This window comes from Aquarana catesbeiana, linkage group LG03 (assembly GCF_042186555.1).
Source record: "Aquarana catesbeiana isolate 2022-GZ linkage group LG03, ASM4218655v1, whole genome shotgun sequence".
In the NCBI taxonomy this organism is placed as follows: domain Eukaryota; kingdom Metazoa; phylum Chordata; class Amphibia; order Anura; family Ranidae; genus Aquarana; species Aquarana catesbeiana.
This window is the reverse complement of record NC_133326.1, coordinates 492,824,284-492,849,377: the sequence shown is the minus strand read 5'-3', so window position 1 is coordinate 492,849,377 and position 25,094 is coordinate 492,824,284. Positions and strand designations below refer to the sequence as shown.

Sequence of the window (25,094 nt, the reverse complement as noted above, 5' to 3'; positions counted from 1 at the left end):
GACATTAGTGTTTTGAGTTATTTTGAGGGGACAGCAAATTTACACTGTTATACAAGCTGTACACTCACTACTTTACATTGTAGCAAAGTGTAATTTCTTTAGTGTTGTCACATGAAAAGATATAATAAAATATTTACAAAAATGTGAGGGCTGTACTCACTTTTGTGAGATACTGTACATGTATGAATGACAGCATCAATAAGGACACTGGAAGCAATTCCTAGAGTGTATTTTTGTGCAGCATACCCCACCCTGATACTTAAGCCTGCTATACCATACTGGCCCGCGTATGCCTGCATACCATATATAGCCCTGGAATAGAGGACTGGGACTTTGTGGTACATCATGGTAGTGATTGACCTTTTGCAGAAGCTGTTTAACCATTCATGTCCTCAAAGGAGATTTGAGGACTTAATTACTGGTGTTCAATCATCAAAATTCTTACTTTGAGATTATTCCCAATATTTCCCACAGTTTTATCTTAACCGAGTCTGCTAGTGATGGGAGCATGTCTGTCACTGTGTCAATGCGCAATGTGAGTAGCTGCTAGGCCTGCCAATGACAATGCTGACAATTTTAACGATTGGTTTGGTGGAGGTTTTTTGCTATGTGAGTATTTAAATATTGTTCAATAAAGCTGTGATCATTTATACTTTATATATATCGCTAGATCCTTCTTATGACTACCTTGTGGACTCTTCAGTACTTATTTTTTAAATGGCAGCAGCAGGAGCCATAGGCTCCTGCTGCCCTCAGTCTCCAGTGAAAGCAGTAACAGAGAGCAGCGGTGCTGCAGCCAAGGACATCGTTGGATCGGTGAGAGGATACAGGTAAGCAGTGTTCCTATGTAAGCACGTGTATAAAAAACTTAAATTGCACTGGATAAACAGAACAATGATTTGGAAAGATGCTTAGTGTATCATTTGTGTCTGTTCCCTACTGCAGTAGTTATTGTTAATTTGGAACCACCAATCAATATAAGGATAAAATTCTCTAAATCTAAAATTTTCAGAACACACTCAATGATACAGTGAAACAGTATTGTTACAATGTATTTTGTTTAGTGTTTATGCACAGATGAAAGATTTTTTATTAATGTTATTCCTATTTAATCCCTTATTAACCCTTACTTTAAAGTGGAAGTCCATGCAAAATCTAAAATCCCTGCATCTATAGACACCAGGGATCTAACACTAACCCCTCTATCCCTGTAAACAAAAAAACGAGTGTACATAGCTTTTTGGAAGCCGATCTGACCCGCTCCGACTTGTTCCCACGCTGAGCTGTCAGCCATGGCTTCTCTGTGTAGGCGGGTGCAGAGGAGACGGAGGACTACGGAAGCCCCATAGTAACTCTATGTGTGACGTCCCGTCCCATTCATTTCACAGCTGTTGTCCTCTGCAGAATTTCTGGCGCTGGAGATCGGGTCGGAGCGGGTCAGTTTGGCTTCCAAAATGGTATGTATACTCATCTTATCTTTACAGGGATAGAGAGGTTAGTGTTAGATCCCTGGTGTCTATGGATGCAGGGATTTTAGATTTTGCATGGCCTTTCACTTTAATCCCAATTATCCCTTATTACCGTCCTCATCTACTACCCTTAGCTATTCTAATAAGCTTTTATTGCATTTTCATTTGTTCATTTTATATAAAGTCATATAAAAAGAAAAAAAAAAACATATTTTATTTGGAAAATGTTGTCATGAACAGGACAATTTTTTTGTATAAGCTTTTTTTTCCCCTCTCCTTATTCTATATGGAACATATAGAAAATATATACATTTTTGAAAGGCAATTTGACCTAAGGAACCTATAGCTAGATTTAGGGGCTCTTGTAGTTAAGGAGTAAAGACCTGTAGTTCTTGCTGTGCAGAGCAGAACCAGGTTAACTATTGCTCATTAGTTGTGGGGGATGTGAAAGAATCAGCTGTCTAGTGGAAAAATAAACTGTAGAAATCAATAACAAAGATAAGAACATATTGGTTTCTTGATAAATTTGAATATGTATTCTAGCCTTGTTTACCAACTCTGTATTTCTGGAATTACCGTCACACTGTCTGCTTGTACCTCTATTGATCTCTTTATGATCTTCTATGTTTGATTGCTGCCATTATTGCTCAAGTGCCTTCAATTTTGCAGTGAAAATGCTATTCACCAAACACTATGATCTGGAGTGGATATTTTGAAAACATATTTATAATTTCTTTGTAACTGGAGAAGAGAAATCTAAGTAAACAAAATTTTCTCTTATTATCAGGAAAGCTCTTCAAGTCTCTGGACCTTAGCCTGATTGTCGAGTTTATCCTCATGTTTTACAAAGACAAGCCAATTGACTGGCTCCTCGATCACATCCTGTGGGTGAAAGTGTGCAATCCAGAAAAAGATGCTGTAAGTAATGAGCCTATGATTGAGTTTGATGTTAAAATTTGCTTGTCCATGGGTGTTATGTACAGATGGTGCATCACCAGCTGTATTTTGTTACCTTGACATAACATCATATTTATGATTCTGGACTATACAGTGGAATGAAACAAGTGGCATGTGACAAACTTTTTACAATTCAATTTTTATATGTCTTAATTGCAAGGTATGTAATGTAGTCAGCAATATAAAAATGACAGTATAACAAAATTCCTTTACATACAAAGCTTTTGATTGTAGTTGTGCTTATCCTCAAAAGTGGATATTGAGGGGAATTTATCAGCTGGAGCAGCCAGAATCTTGAGTAGCTGTGCATGAAAACCAATTGGCCCCCTAATATGCTGAATTGTACAGTCAAAGATATACTGTACCCAACAGTCTTCTTTAAAAGTCTAGAAAAGCTACAATTTCTGGGGAAATTGTGTGAAGTGTTCTTGCCTCGACCATTAGTCTACAACTCAAGTGGGAGGAGTAACTGGGAGGAGTGGCTTGAGTAACTGTTGTGTGGTTGGAGTGGCTGGAGTAACTGTGGAAAGGTTGGACTGGGGCAGAGTACCTGTGTGGAGTGTTTGGAGTGAGTAAAGATAGTAAACATTACACTAAGCAATTGATTGATCAAATTTAAAAAGTGCACATGACAAGCTTGATAGAGTGAGAAATGCATTTTAACTTTTATTTATTTATATAGCACATTTAATTGCAACGTTGTTGCCCAAAGTGCTTCACAGTTACATTAAAACATACATTTATAAAAACATTAGCAGCATTATCAAGCCTAGCAGATGAAGGTATGACCACATGCATTTGGGGGGTCTCAGCATCTTGGCGTAGAATGGAGGTGAAGGTGTGCTATCTGTTTGATGATAATCAGTGTTTACAACCACTGTTTCCTGGCAACGCTCATGCCCTGTTTATGCTTCACAACCACTGCTCAAAACACAATACACAGGATCATGATAGCTGTAATAACTGTGCAGTAGTTCAAATGGTTGTATTTTAAAAACTATAAATCCTACAATGAAGAGCTTTATATTATGCGAATCACAAGACCCAGACCACCTAGATTTTGATGCATAGTATGTCTCTGAAATATTAAAAATGAAGGCACAGTCGCAGTTTAGATATTGCCCTTCAGATTTGAAGTGGCTAGAGTGGAGTCTCAATGAATGTCAATGCACGGCGTGAGTTGCAAACAAATGGTCATATTGTGAAAACTATCAGGACTATGGCTTAGCTATGGACATGTTTAGTGGCAGCAGGGATAGTTGAATGTTTTGATATAAGATTTGTGTAGGTGGGCTTGAAAATGAGGGAGTGGTGGCAGTTTAGAAATCATGTCCTGATTTTTCAGCTTTTGTCACCTCCCACTCTAGTTTTGAACATTTCCCCATTCATTCCTATGGGACCAATTTCGCCACAAAAACGACGATATTTTGTGAACCATTCGGCGAAACGTTCCACAAAGTAATAGCACCCTAATCGGGAACAATCCGCATGTTTCGGTATACTACTGTCTATGTAGTGTAAAAGCTGTGGGAGGAGTTAGGGTGGTAAATTTGGCTATAATAAGAAAAACTAGAAAATGCATTTCCTGGGGAAAATGCGTGGGAATGCTGAGTAGCTGAATTGCTAAAACGGCCCCCAGCAAAACTGCCCCCATCATATTGCCATCAAAACTGCCCCATCAGAATCGCCCCATAAAAATTGTCCCCATCAAAACTGCCCCATCAGAATTGCCCCATCAAAACTGCCCCATCAGAATTGCCACCATCAAAACTACCCCCATCAAATCTGCCACCATCAAAACTGCCCCATCATATTGCCACCTTTAAAACTGCTCCATTAAAATTGTCCCCATCAAAACTGCCCCATCAGAATTGCCCCATCAAAACTGCTCCATCATATTGCCACCATCAAAACTGCCCCATCATATTGCCACCATCAAAACTGCCCCATCAAAACTGCCCCATCAGAATTGCCCCATCAAACCTGCCCCGTCAGAATTGACCTATCAAAACTGCCCCATCATATTGCCACCATCAAAACTGCCCCATCAAAACTTCCCCATCATATTGCCACCATCAAAACTGCCCCATTATAATTGCCCCATCATATTCCTCTATTATAAATCAGTACATGGTGTGTCTGTCTCCTCCCCCGGGCTCTGTAATCAGAGCTGAGATGCTCCAGCCACCTCCCACCTGTGTATAACAGAAGCTTTGGTAACCATGGCAACAAAAGCAACACAGTACACTCTGAATAATGGCTAAAATTTCCTGAAATGACCTCTTTTTCACAAAAACTGTAAAAGATATCAAACTGAAAAGATATAGCCAGATAGCTGAATATTTTGTGAACATTTTAAGGTTTGTTTGGCGTCTGTAGGTAAAAGTATGAAGGAGCTGAAACTTTTGGGAGCGGAAGAAGATTTTAAGGATCTGAAGCATGCTACCATTGACTACAATGTTAAAAAAAAGTGATAAAAAGCTTAATATTTTAAAAAGTATAAATGGTAGAAAAAAAGTTGAAAAAGTCCCATCATCAGCTGAAAGAGACGAACATTTTAATAGTTGAATGGTTTTAATAGCTTAAAGTATGCAGAAGTTACGCAGAGCCAAAAAACGTACGGAATAATAAACTAGAAAATGCATTTCCTGGGGAAAATGCGTGGGAATGCTGAATAGCTGAATTGCTAAAACGGCCCCCATCAAAACCGTCCCCATCAAAACTGCCCCCATCATACTGCCATCAAAACTGCCCTATCAAAATTGCCCCATCAAAACTGCCCCATCATATTGCCACCATCAAAACTGCCCCATCAGAATTGCCCCATCAAAACTGCCCCATCATATTGCCACCATCAAAACTGCCCCATCAGATTTGCCCCATCAAAACTGCCCCATCATATTGCCATCAAAACTATACAATCAGAATTGCCCCATACAAATTGTCCCCATCAAAACTGCCCCATCAGAATTGCCCCATCAAAACTGCCCCATCATATTGCCACCATCAAAACTGCCCCATCATATTGCCACCATCAAAACTGCCCCATCATATTGCCTTCAAAACTGCCCAATCAGAATTGCCCCATACAAATTGTCCCCATCAAAACTGCCCCATCAGAATTGCCCCATCAAAACTGCCCCATCATATTGGCACTATCAAAACTGCCCCATCATATTCCTCTATTATAAATCAGTACATGGTGTGCCTGTCCCCTCCCCTGGGCTCTGTAATCAGAGCTGAGATGCTCCAGCCACCTCCCCCCTGTGTATAACAGAAGCTTTGGTAACCATAGCAACAAAAGCAACACAGTACACTCTATTTAATAGCTAAAATTTCCTGAAATGACCACTAAACAAACAGCTTTTTCACAAAAACTGTAAATAACTGAATATTTTGTGAACATTTTAAAATTTGTTTGGCGTCTGTAGGTGAAAGTATGAAGGAGTTGAAACTTTTGGGAGCGGAAGAAGATTTTAAGGATCTGAAGCATGCTCCCATTGACTTCAATGTTAAAAAAAAGTGTTAAAAAGCTTAATATTTTAAAAAAGTATAAATAGTATAAAAAAAGTTGAAAAAGTCCCATCATCAGCTGAAAGAGACGAACATTTTAATAGTTGAATGGTTTTAATAGCTGAAAGTATGCAGAAGTTATGCAGAGCCAAAAAAACATACGGAATAAAATTAAATAATAAATAATAACTAGAAAATGCATTTCCTGGGGAAAATGCGTGGGAATGCTGAATAGCTGAATTGCTAAAACGGCCGCCATCAAAACTGCCCCATCATACTGCCATCAAAACTGCCCCATCAGAATTGCACCATCAAAACTGCCCCATCAGAATTGCCCCCATCAAAACTGCCCCATCAGAATTGCCCCCATCAAAACTGCCCCATCAGAATTGCCCTATCAAAACTGCCCCATCATATTGCCACCATCAAAACTGCCCCATCAAAACTGCCCCATCAAAACTGCCCCATCATATTCCTCTATTATAAATCAGTACATGGTGTGTCTGCCCCCTCCCCCGGGCTCTGTAATCAGAGCTGAGATACTCCAGCCACCTCCCCCCCTGTGTATAACAGAAGCTTTGGTAACCATGGCAACAAAAGCAACACAGTACACTCTGATTAATGGCTAAAATTTCCTGAAATTACCTCTAAACAAAAAGCTTTTTCACAAAAACTGTAAACGATATCAAACTGAAAAGATATAGCCAGATAGCTGAATATTTTGTGAACATTTTAAAGTTTGTTTGGCGTCTGTAGGTGAAAGTATGAACGAGTTGAAACTTTTGGTAGCGGAAGAAGATTTTAAGGATCTGAAGCATGCTCCCATTGACTTCAATGTAAAAAAAAAGTGATAAAAAGCTTAATATTTTAAAAAGTATAAATGGTAGAAAAAAAGTTGAAAAAGTCCCATCATCAGCTGAAAGCACAAACATTTTAATAGTTGAATGGTTTTAATAGCTGAAAGTATGCAGCAGTTACGCAGAGCCGAAAAACGTACGGAATAATAACGAAATAAAAATAAATAAAATTGAATAACAATAGTGGGACTGCTAAAGCATTCCCACTAACTAGAAAATGCATTTCCTGGGGAAAATGCGTGGGAATGCTGAATAGCTGAATTGCTAAAACGGCCCCCAGCAAAACTGCCCCTATCATACTGCCATCAAAACTGCCCCATCAGAATCGCCCCATCAAAATTGTCCCCATCAAAACTGCCCCATCATATTGCCACCATCAAAACTGCCCCATCAGAATTGCCCCATCAAAACTGCCCCATCATATTGCCACCATCAAAACTGCCCCCATCATATTGCCATCAAAACTGCCCCATCAGAATTGTCCCATCAAAACTGCCCCATCAGAATTGCCCTATCAAAACTGCCCCATCATATTGCCACCATCAAAACTGCCCCCATCATATTGCCATCAAAACTGCCCCATCAGAATTGTCCCATCAAAACTGCCCCATCAGAATTGTCCCATCAAAACTGCCCCATCATATTGCCACCATCAAAACTGCCCCATCATAATTGCCCCATCAAAACTGCCCCATCATATTCCTCTATTATAAATCAGTACATGGTTGGTCTGTCCCCTCCCCCGGGCTCTGTAATCAGAGCTGAGATGCTCCAGCCACCCCCCCCCCCCCCGTGTATAACAGAAGCTTTGGTAACCATGGCAACAAAAGCAACATAGTACACTCTATTTAATGGCTAAGATTTCCTGAAATGACCACTAAACAAAAAGCTTTTTCACAAAAACTGTAAAAGATATCAAACTGAAAAGATATAGCCAGATAGCTGAATATTTTGTGAACATTTTAAAGTTTGGCGTCTGTAGGTGAAAGTATGAAGGAGCTGAAGCTTTTGGGAGCTGAAGAAGATTTAAGGATCTGAAGCATGCTCCCATTGACTTCAGTGTTAAAAAAAAGTGATAAAAAGCTTAATATTTTAAAAAGTATAAATAGTAGAAAAAAAGTTGAAAAAGTCCCATCATCAGCTGAAAGAGACGAACATTTTAATAGTTGAATGGTTTTAATAGCTGAAAGTATGCAGAAGTTACGCAGAGCCAAAAAACGTACGGAATAATAAATAATAAATAAAGACGAATAACAATAGTGGGACTGCTAAAGCAATAATATATATGTGAGATAACAGTAAGTGGTCTTGCTATGCAAGAACACTTAATTAAATGTTTTTTGCCTGTCTGTCCAGTTATGCTTTTAGGAAATATCCTGCTTTTACAACTGAAGTGTCATGTGACTGACATGCCTTGAGATATATGTAGTAAACTTAGTATATTGTGCAATCCAAAAGTAACAAACATGCCCAGGTCAAAACATATCTATAGCGTTGTCAGATTTCCTGAACCAGCAGTTCAGTTGCAGGAACATTCAGGTAGACTTTTTGTTTTTTCTACAGAACCCTATGAGCACAAACACACAGAGCCCATTAGTAAGGCCCAGACCAACTATATTAGGTGGGGATCTGGAACTTTTGTCCTCCCCATTACTCTTCCTGTCCCTTCTATTGTGGATTGGGTGTGACAGGCAACCTCACTTGGCTGATTGTGGATATTGGGGTGGACCAAAATGCTGCTTTCCATCCTGAAGTCAGCACCATCAGAACAGATCAATCCAGGTTTTTGGGCACCTGGAGTGCTCTAGATAAAAACATGTATTGGAGGAGCATGCAGTTGGATCAGATTGTCAATTTAGGAATATTGACATCATTACATATTTTCTATAGGAGTCTTAGCTCTTAAACCTGTGCTTGTGATGCTTAAAGCAGTGTTTAACTTACAAGGTATAGGGACCTTTGCTGTGGCCCCTGACATCACTAAAGGGCCATACATAATTTTTGGTATATGTAATAAAAGGACTTTCAGACTGTAGAATTAGTGCGATTTGTATACACTACAGGTTATGAAGGAGATTGGATACATACTGCAGAAAGTGAGAATCTGGGGACATGATAAATTAGTGTAACACTGTCCTTGTTAGCCTGCTAGATTTTTGCTTAGGCAAATTTAGTTTGGCTCTCCTGTAACCAGCAGAGCTGTGTATGATTGCTTTAGGCTGCTCTGGGCTCTGCAGGCTGCAAGTCTGACTGCTTCACCATTTTCTGGAGCTTTCTAAAACATAGTGGGTATGAGAGTCAGATAAGCAGACTGAATATGTATGTAACTCAAGCCAATCCCTGGGAAGGTGTTGCCCAGAAGATGGTGGGTGAGTGCATAAATTGAGATTCAGAGAGCAGGGTTCTTTCCCTGGAGGGGAGGTCCCCAGCCAGGAGGGCTGCCAGCCTTCCTGGCCATCTTGTTTAGCTGAGCTAATCTGGGGGCCCATGGTTCTACAAGTCCTTGAGAGCCAGAATAGGGGTGCCACTAGGGATCTTATCTGGGAACTCTTCATAGGAGTCTGCCTGCTGGGGCCTGAATGAGAAATCCAAGTTATCAGGACAGCCCAGAGAGAGAATGGGATCCTTGTGACTGTTACTGCTGCCAACCCCTGCCACACTCAGGTAAAGTGTTTGTTACCAAAACATTTTATATTCCTGACATGTGCTTGCTGTACCATGTACTAGTATGAAAAAGTATCCTTTTCTCCTTGTATTGCTTCCTTTGTGTGAAATCCCTGGTGTTCCTGCCAGTCCCTCTGCTTTCCTATTAAAAACTGACCACACTAAGCAGGAGAACACACCGTGGTCAGTTCTCTTGCTATACTGGGAACTCAGCCCGCTCTCTTCCAATGATCAGACTTGTTGTCGTCCCCCAATCCCAGCCCCCCCCAGCACAGCCGTTCACTGAGAAGCTCAGTGTGCTGTTGCTTCTCCTCCCCCCAGTTCTAATGCAGCTGAGTACAGAGGGAAAGTGATCACTTATATAAAGGGGGAAAAAGGTATTTATAAGGTTTTTTTTATATTTATACACCAATTATTTTGCCTTTAATTTATTTTAAACAAAATGATTTGTTTTGCAAGGTGATCGTTTACAATCACTTTAAGGCTTGCCTGGCTTGGGACATTGTTAATGGTGTACCAGCGCTACCCACCTCATGTCCTAATACTTGGAGGACTGTGTTAAAAAGCTGCTGCTAAGGGAATAGTGTCCTAGCATTCTTGTTAGTGTTCTGGAGTATGCCACAGCTCCCTAATCCCCATCCAAGTTACTCCGCAATAAAACTTCTGAAGGGCAACCCTTAGACTGTTCCTTGAGCCAGAAGAGTAAAAGTTGCTGTTTGCTTGGTTGTACTGCATTAGTGGGAATAGAACCTGGGACACAAAACTATTGGGATAGTAGAGATCACTGCTATTACCCTTATACAAATCTGTGCTGCCATTTCTCCTACAGACTGCTGGAGAACCAGTACCTGTAGGCGGATCTTGGCCTCCAAGGGTTATATATTAACATAGGACTAGGTGTTGTAAACCATAAGTCATTCAATCTTACAAGAGTTCATACTTCATAGTTCTTTAGATAATTAGAAGCTGGATTATGTAGCCATTCTTGCCATAAACACTAATTTCTATATGCTCGTTAATGAATGCAGAGAAAAAAAAATATTTCTTGCCAATTCTTTCATTAGCTTAACAGACTACCTTTAACCTGCATTGTTAATACGTTTCTAGACATATAGCTTGTCCCCCATTCTCATATTGCAGCTACTTGGCCTAATGCATCTCTCTTCTCTGAGTACCGTATTTTATATTTTAGGAATAGAAAATCTTTTCATAGCTGCTATCCAGAAGGTCTTCCAGGGATAACACACTACTGGGTATTCCTGCAGACATTAGAAAGCAATAACAGTCAAACACAGAAATGTTTGAAATGAGAACATTGCGCTTCAAGTGAATATTGACTGCAGAGATGAAAACTTAAATAAGCAAATTTGTATTAATTTGATTTCCTTCAAATGTGACTGACTATAGACACTGTGCAGTATTATTGCATAAGACTGTAATAAATAATGGTGGGAAGTCACTTAGCTTCAATATGTTCCATGCAAAAAGTAACAATAATGAATGATCCCCATTTCCAAACTGTATTAAAGTTATTCACTTTGAGGTTGTCAGTTATGGTCAGGAATATTACAAAAGTGTAAGCTCCCTGTGCCAGTTCATACATTTAAATATTTGCATTTACCAACATAATTCATTTTTGTGCTTAAAGTGACACTAAACTAAATCCATATTCTCCAAAAATAATATACTTCCACTACTTAAAGAGAAAGTAAACTAAATATCTCCTAAACTTGCACAGTTTGGGGATATTTGCTGTATACATAGTTACATAGTTAGTAAGGTTGAATAAAGACACCAGTCCATCCAGTTCAACCTGAGTGTGGGTGAGTGTCTACAATTGTCCCTATCCCTGTACATTGTGTCTCATTAAGATGCTCATCTATTATATATTTATTTAATCTAAGGTACCCATATAAGGTATTTTTATCTATAGCGCCATATAGCTCCATCAATTTACGCAGAGCTCCACACATGCATTGCATACTCACATCGGTCCCTACCCTCAAGGAGCCCACAATCCAAGGTCCCAACTCACATTCATATACTAGCCAATTTTGGACAGAAGCCAATTAACTCACCAGCATGTCTTTGGAGAGCACTATACTGTGCCGATTACATCGACGCATGCGCTATAAAGGAATAGCCGCCCATGCCGTTTCTTCAGGGCCCTCTGCCATAACTGGCGGCTCCGTAACGACATTGCGGCTTTGACCAATCACAGCATCGGAGCCCGCAAACACGGAAGAAAAGCTGGGCAGGATGTCAGCCCTCTCAGCGGTGTGCGGGCGCCACTGTGAGGGCTTTGTTCTAAGGCGAAAATTTCATAATGAGCTAGTATGCGATGCATACTAGCTCATTATGCCTTTGTCTTACAAGGTTGTTTTTTTTTTGGCGTGGGGGGGGGTTTACAACACCTTTAATGGTCCTGTAATCAATTTTTTTCATAAAATTGTTTTTGTTTTTCTGCCTCCTTGTAACGTCCCTTGTGAAATCCCAAACCTCCCCATTTCCCCATCACTTCTGCTTGTTTAGAACAAGTAGAGCACTTTAGGTGTGGTCATGTGCACTGCTCTATGCATGCTACAAATCCCATAGTCCATCTAAGGAGCGAGCAAGAGGGTGGCTTCCATCCTACATACAGTGGAACCATGGAGAATGAACATAGCCACCCTCCAACAGGGAGTCAGATCACAGCAGCAAAGAAAGGAATTTAGAGATTTCGAGGGGAGCAATAGATGGGACTTTTTAACCACTTCTGGACCACCCTCCTTCAATATAAGTCAGTCCTTTGACGTTAAATACTGTCTTTATGGCAGCAGATAGCTGCCATAACCCTGGTATTTTCTTCAAAGGTGGGCGGTCCATAAACGTGGTCTCCACGGCGGATTTGCCACAAGATCACTTTTATCAGCGGCAGGAGAGGTGCCCATCCCCCTTCTTCCGCATCCCGATCGTCTCTGCCGTTTACCGGATCCGTCGGTAGCGGCGGAGACGGTCTGAACTTGACCCCTGCTTGGCACTAAGTTGAGTAAGGGAATGATGGCCCCCACTCGACTCTATGCCATTGGATGATGGCAGCGACGTCAATTGTCACTTACGCCCAACGGCCTTAAAGGGACAATTTTTTTTTTTAGTGCTTTTAAGTGTAAATGTGAGAAATTAGTTCTTTTTGACCCCAGATCTCACATTAAAGAGGTCCTGTCATGCTTTTTTTCTATTACAAGGGATGTTTCCATTCCTTGTAATAGGAATAAAAGTGATCCATTTTTTTTTTAACAAGGACAGTGTAGAAATAAAATAAATAAGAAAACCAAAAAAAAAATTTAAAGTTCCCCATCCCTCCGAGCTCGCGCGCAGAAGTGAACGCATACGTAAGTCACACCCACATATGAAAACTGTGTTCAAACCACACATGTGAGGTATCGCCTCGATCGTTAGAGCGAGAGCAATAATTGTAAGCATAGGACCTCCTCTGTAACTCAAAACTGGTAACCTGTAGAAAATTTTAAACGTTGCCTATGGAGATTTTTAAGTGCCAAAGTTTGTCACCATTCCACGAGCGGGTGCAATTTTGAAGCATGACATGTTGGGTATCAATTTACTCAGCGTAACATCATCTTTCACAATATAGAAAAAAATTGGGCTAACTTTACTGCATTCTTATTTTACAAAAAAGTGCATTTTTAAAAAAAAAAAAAAGTTTGTAAGACCACTGCAAAAATACATTGTGACATAAAGTATTGCAATGACCACCATTTTATTCTCTAGGGTGTCTGAAAAAAATATATAATGTTTGGGGGTTCTAAGTAATTTTCTAGCAAAAAAATTATTTTAACTTGTTAACGTGTTTAACTTGTAACTTGTGAAGGTGTCAATTTCAATAGGCCTCTTCCTTAAAGTGACTGTAAGGGTTCGTTTTTTTTTTAAATAACAAACATATCATACTTACCTCCACTGTGCAGCTCGTTTTGCACACAGAGTGGCCCCAAACCTGCTCTTCTGGGGTCCCTGGGGGATTACCTTGCGGCTGCGCTCCCGAGACCAGCATTCGGCGTTCATAGAGGCCAAATGCATGACTCAGCCCCACCCCCCGGCACCCGCGTCATTGGATTTGATTGACCGCAGTGGGAGCCAATGGCTGCGCTGCTATCAACCTATCCAATCAAGAGCCGAGAACCCCAGGCAGAAAGAAAGTGCTTCCCAGTGGGTCAAGTTCCAGGGCTCAGGTAAGTAAAACGGGGGGGGGGGGGGGCTGGGGGGCCAATCACTGCCAGGTGTTTTTTCACCTTACTGCATAGGATGCAGTAAGGTGAAAAAACACGTAGGTTTACAACCCCTTTAAGTGGTTAAAATGAAAGTGATTGTAAAGGCTATTTTTTTTATTAAAAAAAAAAAAAAGATATTATACTTACCTGCTTTGAGCAATGATATTGCACAGAGGTGTCCCTTACCTCCTCTTCTGGAGTTCCCCGCTGGTGCTCGCTACAGGCGAGCAAGCTTTCAATCCAGGTTGTGTGCATCTATAGACGCACAGCCCCAGTGAGCCCAGCCTCCCCTCACTCCTCACAGGAGAGTGATGGTTAGTAGCAGGGCTCCCGCTATTGCCTGTGTCTCCTGTGAGACCAGGAGCAGGGGAGAGCAGTGCTGCAACCAGGACAGTGCTGGATCTTAAGAGGAAGCATATAGTTGTTTAGGGATGGAGGAGGACAAGTAGTATTCTTTTTTGGGGGTTTTATTACCTTAATGCAGAGAAAAATAAAAACTTTTTGACTTTCAAATCACTTTAAGAATACATTAAACCAGAGTTTAGTGTCACTTCCCCTCCTGTACATTAAATGCCAAACTCCAGGCAATATAATCACTACCAATTAATATAGTTATGGTTTCAATAAAATAAATACATATATTGGTCTATGCTACTGTATGCTGGCCATACACGCACAGAAGTTTAGCCGAAACTGGTTGATTTCGGAAAGATTGTTTGACAAGCGTGCCATCAGTAGACCCAACTTTACAAAATGATTTAGACCGTGGGCCCAGCTAATGTCAATGGCTCTCAAGTGAAAACTTGTACCGTTTAACTAAATGTTGTAATTGAAACGATAAGAATATTCTGTCTTGGATAACAATAAAAACATATATAAATTATACAACAGTAACGACGATCATGGAAACAATCATGTAAAAGAAATTGAAGAGTGGGAGGAATCCAATCACCAAATATATTGTGCAGATGTAGAAAGATTCACTCGTCACCACGTGGTAATGTAGTCTGCTTACCAGAAGGTGTTAAGGATTAGGCATAGATGATAAATTCTCAATAGCATCCAGCAAATCCAGCCCACTGGAACCCCTCATCAGACCACAACATCCGTGGGATTTCCTTCACATATAAACATCTCCCAATGGTCACTTCAGAATTAGGCATTCAGGCATGTAGTCATCATATATCCGAGAAAAGAAAATGAAGGACCCATAGTGAAGCCCGTAATGATAGATAAAAAAACTTTTATTATAGTAACTTACAGTTGAAGCTTAAAACAGCATGCATCAATGATAGGAACAAACGGCTGCAGCAATCAGCGTACGGATGTCAACCTGCCTGACATGTTTCATCGTAACAGATGTCTTCAGAGGCATGGCTACAGCTACAACCGCACGCTATATATATGGTATGGTTAGTGGGTGGATCAGAGGGGATATAATCAAACTCATCACTAACAGCTGGGTAGGATGTGTGTCTTGTGCAGAGTGCCCTGGTGCTAACAGGATAAACCTGGTTAGCAACTGATGACAGCACACGGCCAATCAGAAAAAACAGAGGATAGGAAGAAAAAGAGGATGGCAACAGATGACTCAGTGCCACCTCATTGGTTAACCTATCTCTCAGTGAACAGAAAAAATTGAAAAATGCCAGATAAGCATGAACAGGTGACGAGGAAGAGCGCCGGCTGTGCGGTCCGGCTCAGGGACATGAAAAAGGCTAAAAATGTATTTTTGATTGATCAGACAAAAACCTGATATCATATAACTCAATATACACAATAAAAAATGGAAGAGAATTAACACCCGCACAGATAAGCTATGGGATTAACGCCTGTCATGCAGTATAGATCAAAGGCATAGAATAAAACGCTAGACTTTGTATAACAAATCAGTGCCTACATGGGATAAAAACACTAACCTATGTATAACAAACCAGCGACTCACATGCAACTAAGCAATAGACATTGTGAATGCGATTAATCGCACACACTTCAATAAAAATACATGCATGCAATATACATCAATATATGTGTTAAAATCAATACAGATGATTGTAAACATCATTTAAAAATATTGTTTTCAAAAAATATTGTTTTAAAAAATATTGTTTTAAAAAACTGACCTAGACCCAAGATTTGCAAATAAATAAAGGAGAAAAAACAAAAAATAAATAGAATGAATAAAAGAGTGTATTGATGCTAACTGTTATTAATGAAGCTATTAACATCCCACTCTACGTTTAACCCATATGGCGTATAGCATTTGAGGGTGTGTATCCATCGCGTTTCCAACCTCGAGATTTCTCTCTTGGTGTAACTACCTCTCCAATGGGGTGTGAAACGATCAATGGCGGTAATCAGAGTCCCTACTGGATTTCTGTTATGACATTCTAAATAGTGACGTGAGACCGTGTGCTTAGGAAAACCTTTCTTTATGTTTTTTATATGTTCCTTTATTCGCACATTCATGGCTCTCATAGTGCGGCCTACATACTGTAGACCGCATGGACAAGTCAATAAGTACACAACATTTTTTGAGGTGCAGGTGATGAAAGTATCTATATCATAGACCTTTGTGGTGGAGTTAGATTTAAATTGACAAGTTTTCCTATTTTTATCGCCATTTATGCGACACACTTTACATTTGCGACATGGGAAAAAACCTTTTGAGTTCTGAAAAAAGGAGACCCTATTGGGGGCATCAAGAACATTAGGGGCAACCTGCAGCCTTAGGGGGGGTACTCCCCTATAGATAACTTGTGGGCGTTCAGGTAAGGATGGGCCCAACACTTTATCGTTTTTTAACACGGCCCAATGTTTTCTAAGAATTTTCTTTATATCATAATGTTGTCGAGAGTAGGTGGTCACTAAAGAAAACTCATGAATATTATTATTCTTAGTGGTTCTATCTGTGCCCTTTATCATATTGGCCCTATCCAAGCCAGCAACCTCATTTATGGTTTTGTCCAAGTCTGCACCAGAGTACCCCTTCTCCACAAATTTGGTTTTTAAGTCAGAGGCCTGCATCAAAAAGTCATGTTTAAAGGTACAATTACGCCTTAGGCGAATAAACTGGCTTTTAGGAACCGCTTTTAACCAGGAGGGATGGTGACAACTCCCCTGACTAATATAGCCATTACGATCTGTCTCCTTGAAAAAAGTGGTGGTTGTAAATTTATTGTCACAGATCCGTATATTCAAATCCAAAAAATGGATAGCAACCTTGCTCATTTCAAATTGCAGAGAGATACCAAGGGTGTTCTGATTCAGCTCCTGCATGTAATTGGTCAATGATGTTTCATCTCCATCCCATAGGAGGAGGATGTCGTCTATATACCTGCCCCAGTACACCAATTCTGGCCGTCTGTCAGCATAGACGACATCCTCCTCCCACTTGGCCATGAACAGATTAGCCATACTGGGCGCAAATTTTGCGCCCATGGCTACACCTCTGGTTTGGAGGTAGCAAGAACCCCCAAACCAGAAGTAGTTATGCATCATGGCAAACCTTAGCAGGAGTAAGATGAACTCCCTCTGTGGGGGGGCCAGTTGGTCATCTCTACCAAGGAAGGTCTCAACTGCATGCATACCATCTGAGTGGGATATGATGGTATACAAAGAGGACACATCGGCAGTAGCCATGATGTAACCCTCCTTCCACACCAAGGTATCCAGTATCTGTAAGACCTGGGAAGAGTCCCTCAAAAAAGAAGGGGTCTGGGATACCAGGGGTTGTAAAAATCCATCTATATATTTCCCAATACGGGAAGTGACAGAATCTAGCCCGCTGATAATGGGCCTCCCAGGTGGGTTAACTAAACTTTTGTGAATTTTTGGTAAAAAGTAAATTACCGGAATCCTGGGAGCCATAGGGACCAAAAAGGCTTTTTCTTTTTTGTTAATCAGTTGTTCGTTAAACCCCTTTTCAATAAGTTTCTGCAATTCCCTTTTATATCTGACAGTAGGATCATGAGGAAGGGGAAAGTATGTGTCAGTATCCGAAAGAATTCTCCTCATCTCTGAGATGTAGGCAACCTTGTCCAAGACAACTATCCCTCCACCCTTATCAGCAGGGCGAACGATTATGTCGTCCCGATCTTTAAGGGTTTTCAACCCGTCCTGAAATTTCTGATTGTTTGGATCCCTCCGAATTTTCAATTTTTCCAGATCATTCAAGACTAGATCTTTAAAAACTGAAATGGATGGTGGCACAAAACCCGGCGGGTTGAATAACGAGGCATTCGCAAGGGCAGAATATCTAATTCCATTAGTAGTATGTTCGGATCTAGCAATGGGTTGAGACAGGAAGTGTCTTTTAATGCTCATCTTCCTGATATATTTCTGTACATCAATAAAAGCATTGAATTTACTCAATGGTTTATCAGGTGCATATTTAAGCCCATGATTTAGTACAAATTTTTCATTTTCACTTAAAGTGGCCTTGCTGAGATTAAAAATCCCGATATTGTTTACATTCTCCTTCTTTTTCGTTCTGTGCCTCCTCCCCCCTCTGGACCCTCTTTTGGTTCGCCGTCCCTCTTGTTCTTTTGGGAACCCTTCGGAAAAAAAGGGGTGGAAGGTGGACCCAGGGGGGGTGGAGGACCTCTAGGTGGATATTGAGAATTTCTAGGCGGATAATAACCAGGAGAATCCCAATTAGAGCGTTCCCTGGTGTGATAACCAGCCCTGGGAGTGTGCTGTGATGGATGATCCACAATAATTCGATTGTCATATCCATCATAGTGGTCAGTGTATTCCCTATTAAGGGGTTCATAATAATTGTTAGTAGGAAAATTAGCAGAATTATTCCTAGGTGGATGGCTATACTGAACGTGACCTTCCCTCCCATCATGGGTCCTAGTCCGCGGCTGCCTTGGTTTAGGTCCTTTTCTAGGACCCACCTTCTTCCAGCCATTCCCGGGCTTACTCCCCCGAGAATTGCCAGCATGATGGGAAGGAATCACAGGCATAGAAGTGGATTCAACGTGTGGTCTATTCAGAGACTCATTATTTCCATTAGCCATAGCAGCTCTTCTAATTTGCCATTTAAAAACCTGATTGGTTCTGTAATCCTCCTGATCTCTGGAATACTTTTTCTTTTTCTTAAATTTCTGATCAATATCCTCTTTTTCCAAAGTTTTTTTAAGGTTGTCAGACTTATTTCTATATTCATCTAGTTCCTTATAGGGTATTAATTTGGTTTTAACCTCACTGATCTCTTCGTCTAATTTATTAAGTTTTCTCCTTTTTCTCCCTATTAGAAAGCGTAAGAGATCCAATCCAACATCGTTGAAATATTTATACCACCCAGGGATATCAGTGTCATCTTCATGGGGTGAAACCTCAAACCTGAGGCTTCTAGGAACCATTTGATCATCCAAATATTTTTCTAGAAAGGCAACATCCCAGTTACCATGTATTTCAGCAACCATGAGGTTCTTTAAACGCATAAAAAGACCTCCCAAGTCATTATTCTGTTGATCAGCAGCATCATTAAAAACATCTTTAAGATCAATGCATCTAGAGCTACGAAACTCGAAGATATCCATAATAGTCACCTTAATAAATTACATTAAATATGTAATGCAATAGAAGAACAGCAGCAAATAAATATATCAAAACAATAATGGCATAAAACAAGTAAAAATTCGCGCTGAACTGAAAAAAGCAAGCGGCCAGCAAAGTTCGTAGATAACAAACAAAAAGTCACATGCATAAAAATTATTGCGGCGCTGAAAAGTTCAAAAATGAAATTGAAGAGTGGGAGGAATCCAATCACCAAATATATTGTGCAGATGTAGAAAGATTCACTCGTCACCACGTGGTAATGTAGTCTGCTTACCAGAAGGTGTTAAGGATTAGGCATAGATGATAAATTCTCAATAGCATCCAGCAAATCCAGCCCACTGGAACCCCTCATCAGACCACAACATCCGTGGGATTTCCTTCACATATAAACATCTCCCAATGGTCACTTCAGAATTAGGCATTCAGGCATGTAGTCATCATATATCCGAGAAAAGAAAATGAAGGACCCATAGTGAAGCCCGTAATGATAGATAAAAAAACTTTTATTATAGTAACTTACAGTTGAAGCTTAAAACAGCATGCATCAATGATAGGAACAAACGGCTGCAGCAATCAGCGTACGGATGTCAACCTGCCTGACATGTTTCATCGTAACAGATGTCTTCAGAGGCATGGCTACAGTTACAACCGCACGCTATATATATGGTATGGTTAGTGGGTGGATCAGAGGGGATATAATCAAACTCATCACTAACAGCTGGGTAGGATGTGTGTCTTGTGCAGAGTGCCCTGGTGCTAACAGGATAAACCTGGTTAGCAACTGATGACAGCACACGGCCAATCAGAAAAAACAGAGGATAGGAAGAAAAAGAGGATGGCAACAGATGACTCAGTGCCACCTCATTGGTTAACCTATCTCTCAGTGAACAGAAAAAATTGAAAAATGCCAGATAAGCATGAACAGGTGACGAGGAAGAGCGCCGGCTGTGCGGTCCGGCTCAGGGACATGAAAAAGGCTAAAAATGTATTTTTGATTGATCAGACAAAAACCTGATATCATATAACTCAATATACACAATAAAAAATGGAAGAGAATTAACACCCGCACAGATAAGCTATGGGATTAACGCCTGTCATGCAGTATAGATCAAAGGCATAGAATAAAACGCTAGACTTTGTATAACAAATCAGTGCCTACATGGGATAAAAACACTAACCTATGTATAACAAACCAGCGACTCACATGCAACTAAGCAATAGACATTGTGAATGCGATTAATCGCACACACTTCAATAAAAATACATGCATGCAATATACATCAATATATGTGTTAAAATCAATACAGATGATTGTAAACATCATTTAAAAATATTGTTTTCAAAAAATATTGTTTTAAAAAATATTGTTTTAAAAAACTGACCTAGACCCAAGATTTGCAAATAAATAAAGGAGAAAAAACAAAAAATAAATAGAATGAATAAAAGAGTGTATTGATGCTAACTGTTATTAATGAAGCTATTAACATCCCACTCTACGTTTAACCCATATGGCGTATAGCATTTGAGGGTGTGTATCCATCGCGTTTCCAACCTCGAGATTTCTCTCTTGGTGTAACTACCTCTCCAATGGGGTGTGAAACGATCAATGGCGGTAATCAGAGTCCCTACTGGATTTCTGTTATGACATTCTAAATAGTGACGTGAGACCGTGTGCTTAGGAAAACCTTTCTTTATGTTTTTTATATGTTCCTTTATTCGCACATTCATGGCTCTCATAGTGCGGCCTACATACTGTAGACCGCATGGACAAGTCAATAAGTACACAACATTTTTTGAGGTGCAGGTGATGAAAGTATCTATATCATAGACCTTTGTGGTGGAGTTAGATTTAAATTGACAAGTTTTCCTATTTTTATCGCCATTTATGCGACACACTTTACATTTGCGACATGGGAAAAAACCTTTTGAGTTCTGAAAAAAGGAGACCCTATTGGGGGCATCAAGAACATTAGGGGCAACCTGCAGCCTTAGGGGGGGTACTCCCCTATAGATAACTTGTGGGCGTTCAGGTAAGGATGGGCCCAACACTTTATCGTTTTTTAACACGGCCCAATGTTTTCTAAGAATTTTCTTTATATCATAATGTTGTCGAGAGTAGGTGGTCACTAAAGAAAACTCATGAATATTATTATTCTTAGTGGTTCTATCTGTGCCCTTTATCATATTGGCCCTATCCAAGCCAGCAACCTCATTTATGGTTTTGTCCAAGTCTGCACCAGAGTACCCCTTCTCCACAAATTTGGTTTTTAAGTCAGAGGCCTGCATCAAAAAGTCATGTTTAAAGGTACAATTACGCCTTAGGCGAATAAACTGGCTTTTAGGAACCGCTTTTAACCAGGAGGGATGGTGACAACTCCCCTGACTAATATAGCCATTACGATCTGTCTCCTTGAAAAAAGTGGTGGTTGTAAATTTATTGTCACAGATCCGTATATTCAAATCCAAAAAATGGATAGCAACCTTGCTCATTTCAAATTGCAGAGAGATACCAAGGGTGTTCTGATTCAGCTCCTGCATGTAATTGGTCAATGATGTTTCATCTCCATCCCATAGGAGGAGGATGTCGTCTATATACCTGCCCCAGTACACCAATTCTGGCCGTCTGTCAGCATAGACGACATCCTCCTCCCACTTGGCCATGAACAGATTAGCCATACTGGGCGCAAATTTTGCGCCCATGGCTACACCTCTGGTTTGGAGGTAGCAAGAACCCCCAAACCAGAAGTAGTTATGCATCATGGCAAACCTTAGCAGGAGTAAGATGAACTCCCTCTGTGGGGGGGCCAGTTGGTCATCTCTACCAAGGAAGGTCTCAACTGCATGCATACCATCTGAGTGGGATATGATGGTATACAAAGAGGACACATCGGCAGTAGCCATGATGTAACCCTCCTTCCACACCAAGGTATCCAGTATCTGTAAGACCTGGGAAGAGTCCCTCAAAAAAGAAGGGGTCTGGGATACCAGGGGTTGTAAAAATCCATCTATATATTTCCCAATACGGGAAGTGACAGAATCTAGCCCGCTGATAATGGGCCTCCCAGGTGGGTTAACTAAACTTTTGTGAATTTTTGGTAAAAAGTAAATTACCGGAATCCTGGGAGCCATAGGGACCAAAAAGGCTTTTTCTTTTTTGTTAATCAGTTGTTCGTTAAACCCCTTTTCAATAAGTTTCTGCAATTCCCTTTTATATCTGACAGTAGGATCATGAGGAAGGGGAAAGTATGTGTCAGTATCCGAAAGAATTCTCCTCATCTCTGAGATGTAGGCAACCTTGTCCAAGACAACTATCCCTCCACCCTTATCAGCAGGGCGAACGATTATGTCGTCCCGATCTTTAAGGGTTTTCAACCCGTCCTGAAATTTCTGATTGTTTGGATCCCTCCGAATTTTCAATTTTTCCAGATCATTCAAGACTAGATCTTTAAAAACTGAAATGGATGGTGGCACAAAACCCGGCGGGTTGAATAACGAGGCATTCGCAAGGGCAGAATATCTAATTCCATTAGTAGTATGTTCGGATCTAGCAATGGGTTGAGACAGGAAGTGTCTTTTAATGCTCATCTTCCTGATATATTTCTGTACATCAATAAAAGCATTGAATTTACTCAATGGTTTATCAGGTGCATATTTAAGCCCATGATTTAGTACAAATTTTTCATTTTCACTTAAAGTGGCCTTGCTGAGATTAAAAATCCCGATATTGTTTACATTCTCCTTCTTTTTCGTTCTGTGCCTCCTCCCCCCTCTGGACCCTCTTTTGGTTCGCCGTCCCTCTTGTTCTTTTGGGAACCCTTCGGAAAAAAAGGGGTGGAAGGTGGACCCAGGGGGGGTGGAGGACCTCTAGGTGGATATTGAGAATTTCTAGGCGGATAATAACCAGGAGAATCCCAATTAGAGCGTTCCCTGGTGTGATAACCAGCCCTGGGAGTGTGCTGTGATGGATGATCCACAATAATTCGATTGTCATATCCATCATAGTGGTCAGTGTATTCCCTATTAAGGGGTTCATAATAATTGTTAGTAGGAAAATTAGCAGAATTATTCCTAGGTGGATGGCTATACTGAACGTGACCTTCCCTCCCATCATGGGTCCTAGTCCGCGGCTGCCTTGGTTTAGGTCCTTTTCTAGGACCCACCTTCTTCCAGCCATTCCCGGGCTTACTCCCCCGAGAATTGCCAGCATGATGGGAAGGAATCACAGGCATAGAAGTGGATTCAACGTGTGGTCTATTCAGAGACTCATTATTTCCATTAGCCATGTATTTTTATTGAAGTGTGTGCGATTAATCGCATTCACAATGTCTATTGCTTAGTTGCATGTGAGTCGCTGGTTTGTTATACATAGGTTAGTGTTTTTATCCCATGTAGGCACTGATTTGTTATACAAAGTCTAGCGTTTTATTCTATGCCTTTGATCTATACTGCATGACAGGCGTTAATCCCATAGCTTATCTGTGCGGGTGTTAATTCTCTTCCATTTTTTATTGTGTATATTGAGTTATATGATATCAGGTTTTTGTCTGATCAATCAAAAATACATTTTTAGCCTTTTTCATGTCCCTGAGCCGGACCGCACAGCCGGCGCTCTTCCTCGTCACCTGTTCATGCTTATCTGGCATTTTTCAATTTTTTCTGTTCACTGAGAGATAGGTTAACCAATGAGGTGGCACTGAGTCATCTGTTGCCATCCTCTTTTTCTTCCTATCCTCTGTTTTTTCTGATTGGCCGTGTGCTGTCATCAGTTGCTAACCAGGTTTATCCTGTTAGCACCAGGGCACTCTGCACAAGACACACATCCTACCCAGCTGTTAGTGATGAGTTTGATTATATCCCCTCTGATCCACCCACTAACCATACCATATATATAGCGTGCGGTTGTAGCTGTAGCCATGCCTCTGAAGACATCTGTTACGATGAAACATGTCAGGCAGGTTGACATCCGTACGCTGATTGCTGCAGCCGTTTGTTCCTATCATTGATGCATGCTGTTTTAAGCTTCAACTGTAAGTTACTATAATAAAAGTTTTTTTATCTATCATTACGGGCTTCACTATGGGTCCTTCATTTTCTTTTCTCGGATATATGATGACTACATGCCTGAATGCCTAATTCTGAAGTGACCATTGGGAGATGTTTATATGTGAAGGAAATCCCACGGATGTTGTGGTCTGATGAGGGGTTCCAGTGGGCTGGATTTGCTGGATGCTATTGAGAATTTATCATCTATGCCTAATCCTTAACACCTTCTGGTAAGCAGACTACATTACCACGTGGTGACGAGTGAATCTTTCTACATCTGCACAATATATTTGGTGATTGGATTCCTCCCACTCTTCAATTTCATTTTTGAACTTTTCAGCGCCGCAATAATTTTTATGCATGTGACTTTTTGTTTGTTATCTACGAACTTTGCTGGCCGCTTGCTTTTTTCAGTTCAGCGCGAATTTTTACTTGTTTTAAATCATGTAAAAGAGTTTAATCTGTCAGTTATTGGGCAATTCACTTTCGACCAACGAATAATCGTTCAATCTGCAAACGGCCGAAATCCTGTGCGTGTATGACCAGCAGTAGTGTTCGTACTGGGGGCCAATCAGGTGTGCTGCAGAAACATGACACCGTCAGAAGGCGAGAGCAGAAAGATTGCCTATCGCATACTGCTCCCTTCACTGTCAAGCTAATGGAAGGTTGTTAGTCATTAGCATAGTTAGTATAGTTAAATAAGAGGGAAAATATAGTTTTCATGTGTAACCTTGCACAATTGTAATCATTAAGGAGTA

At 40.6% G+C, this 25,094-nt stretch overlaps 1 protein-coding gene across 1 annotated transcript in view; it reads left to right on the top strand.

Moving 5' to 3' along the window:
• The window catches only part of MGAT4B (alpha-1,3-mannosyl-glycoprotein 4-beta-N-acetylglucosaminyltransferase B), a 992,488-nt gene that overhangs the window by 683,875 nt on the left and 283,519 nt on the right, over positions 1-25,094 (top strand). Inside the window, exon 9 of the mRNA XM_073621056.1 lies at positions 2,257-2,387. Within this exon, the coding sequence (XP_073477157.1) occupies positions 2,257-2,387 (131 nt within the window). The remainder of the gene's footprint in view (positions 1-2,256; positions 2,388-25,094) is intronic.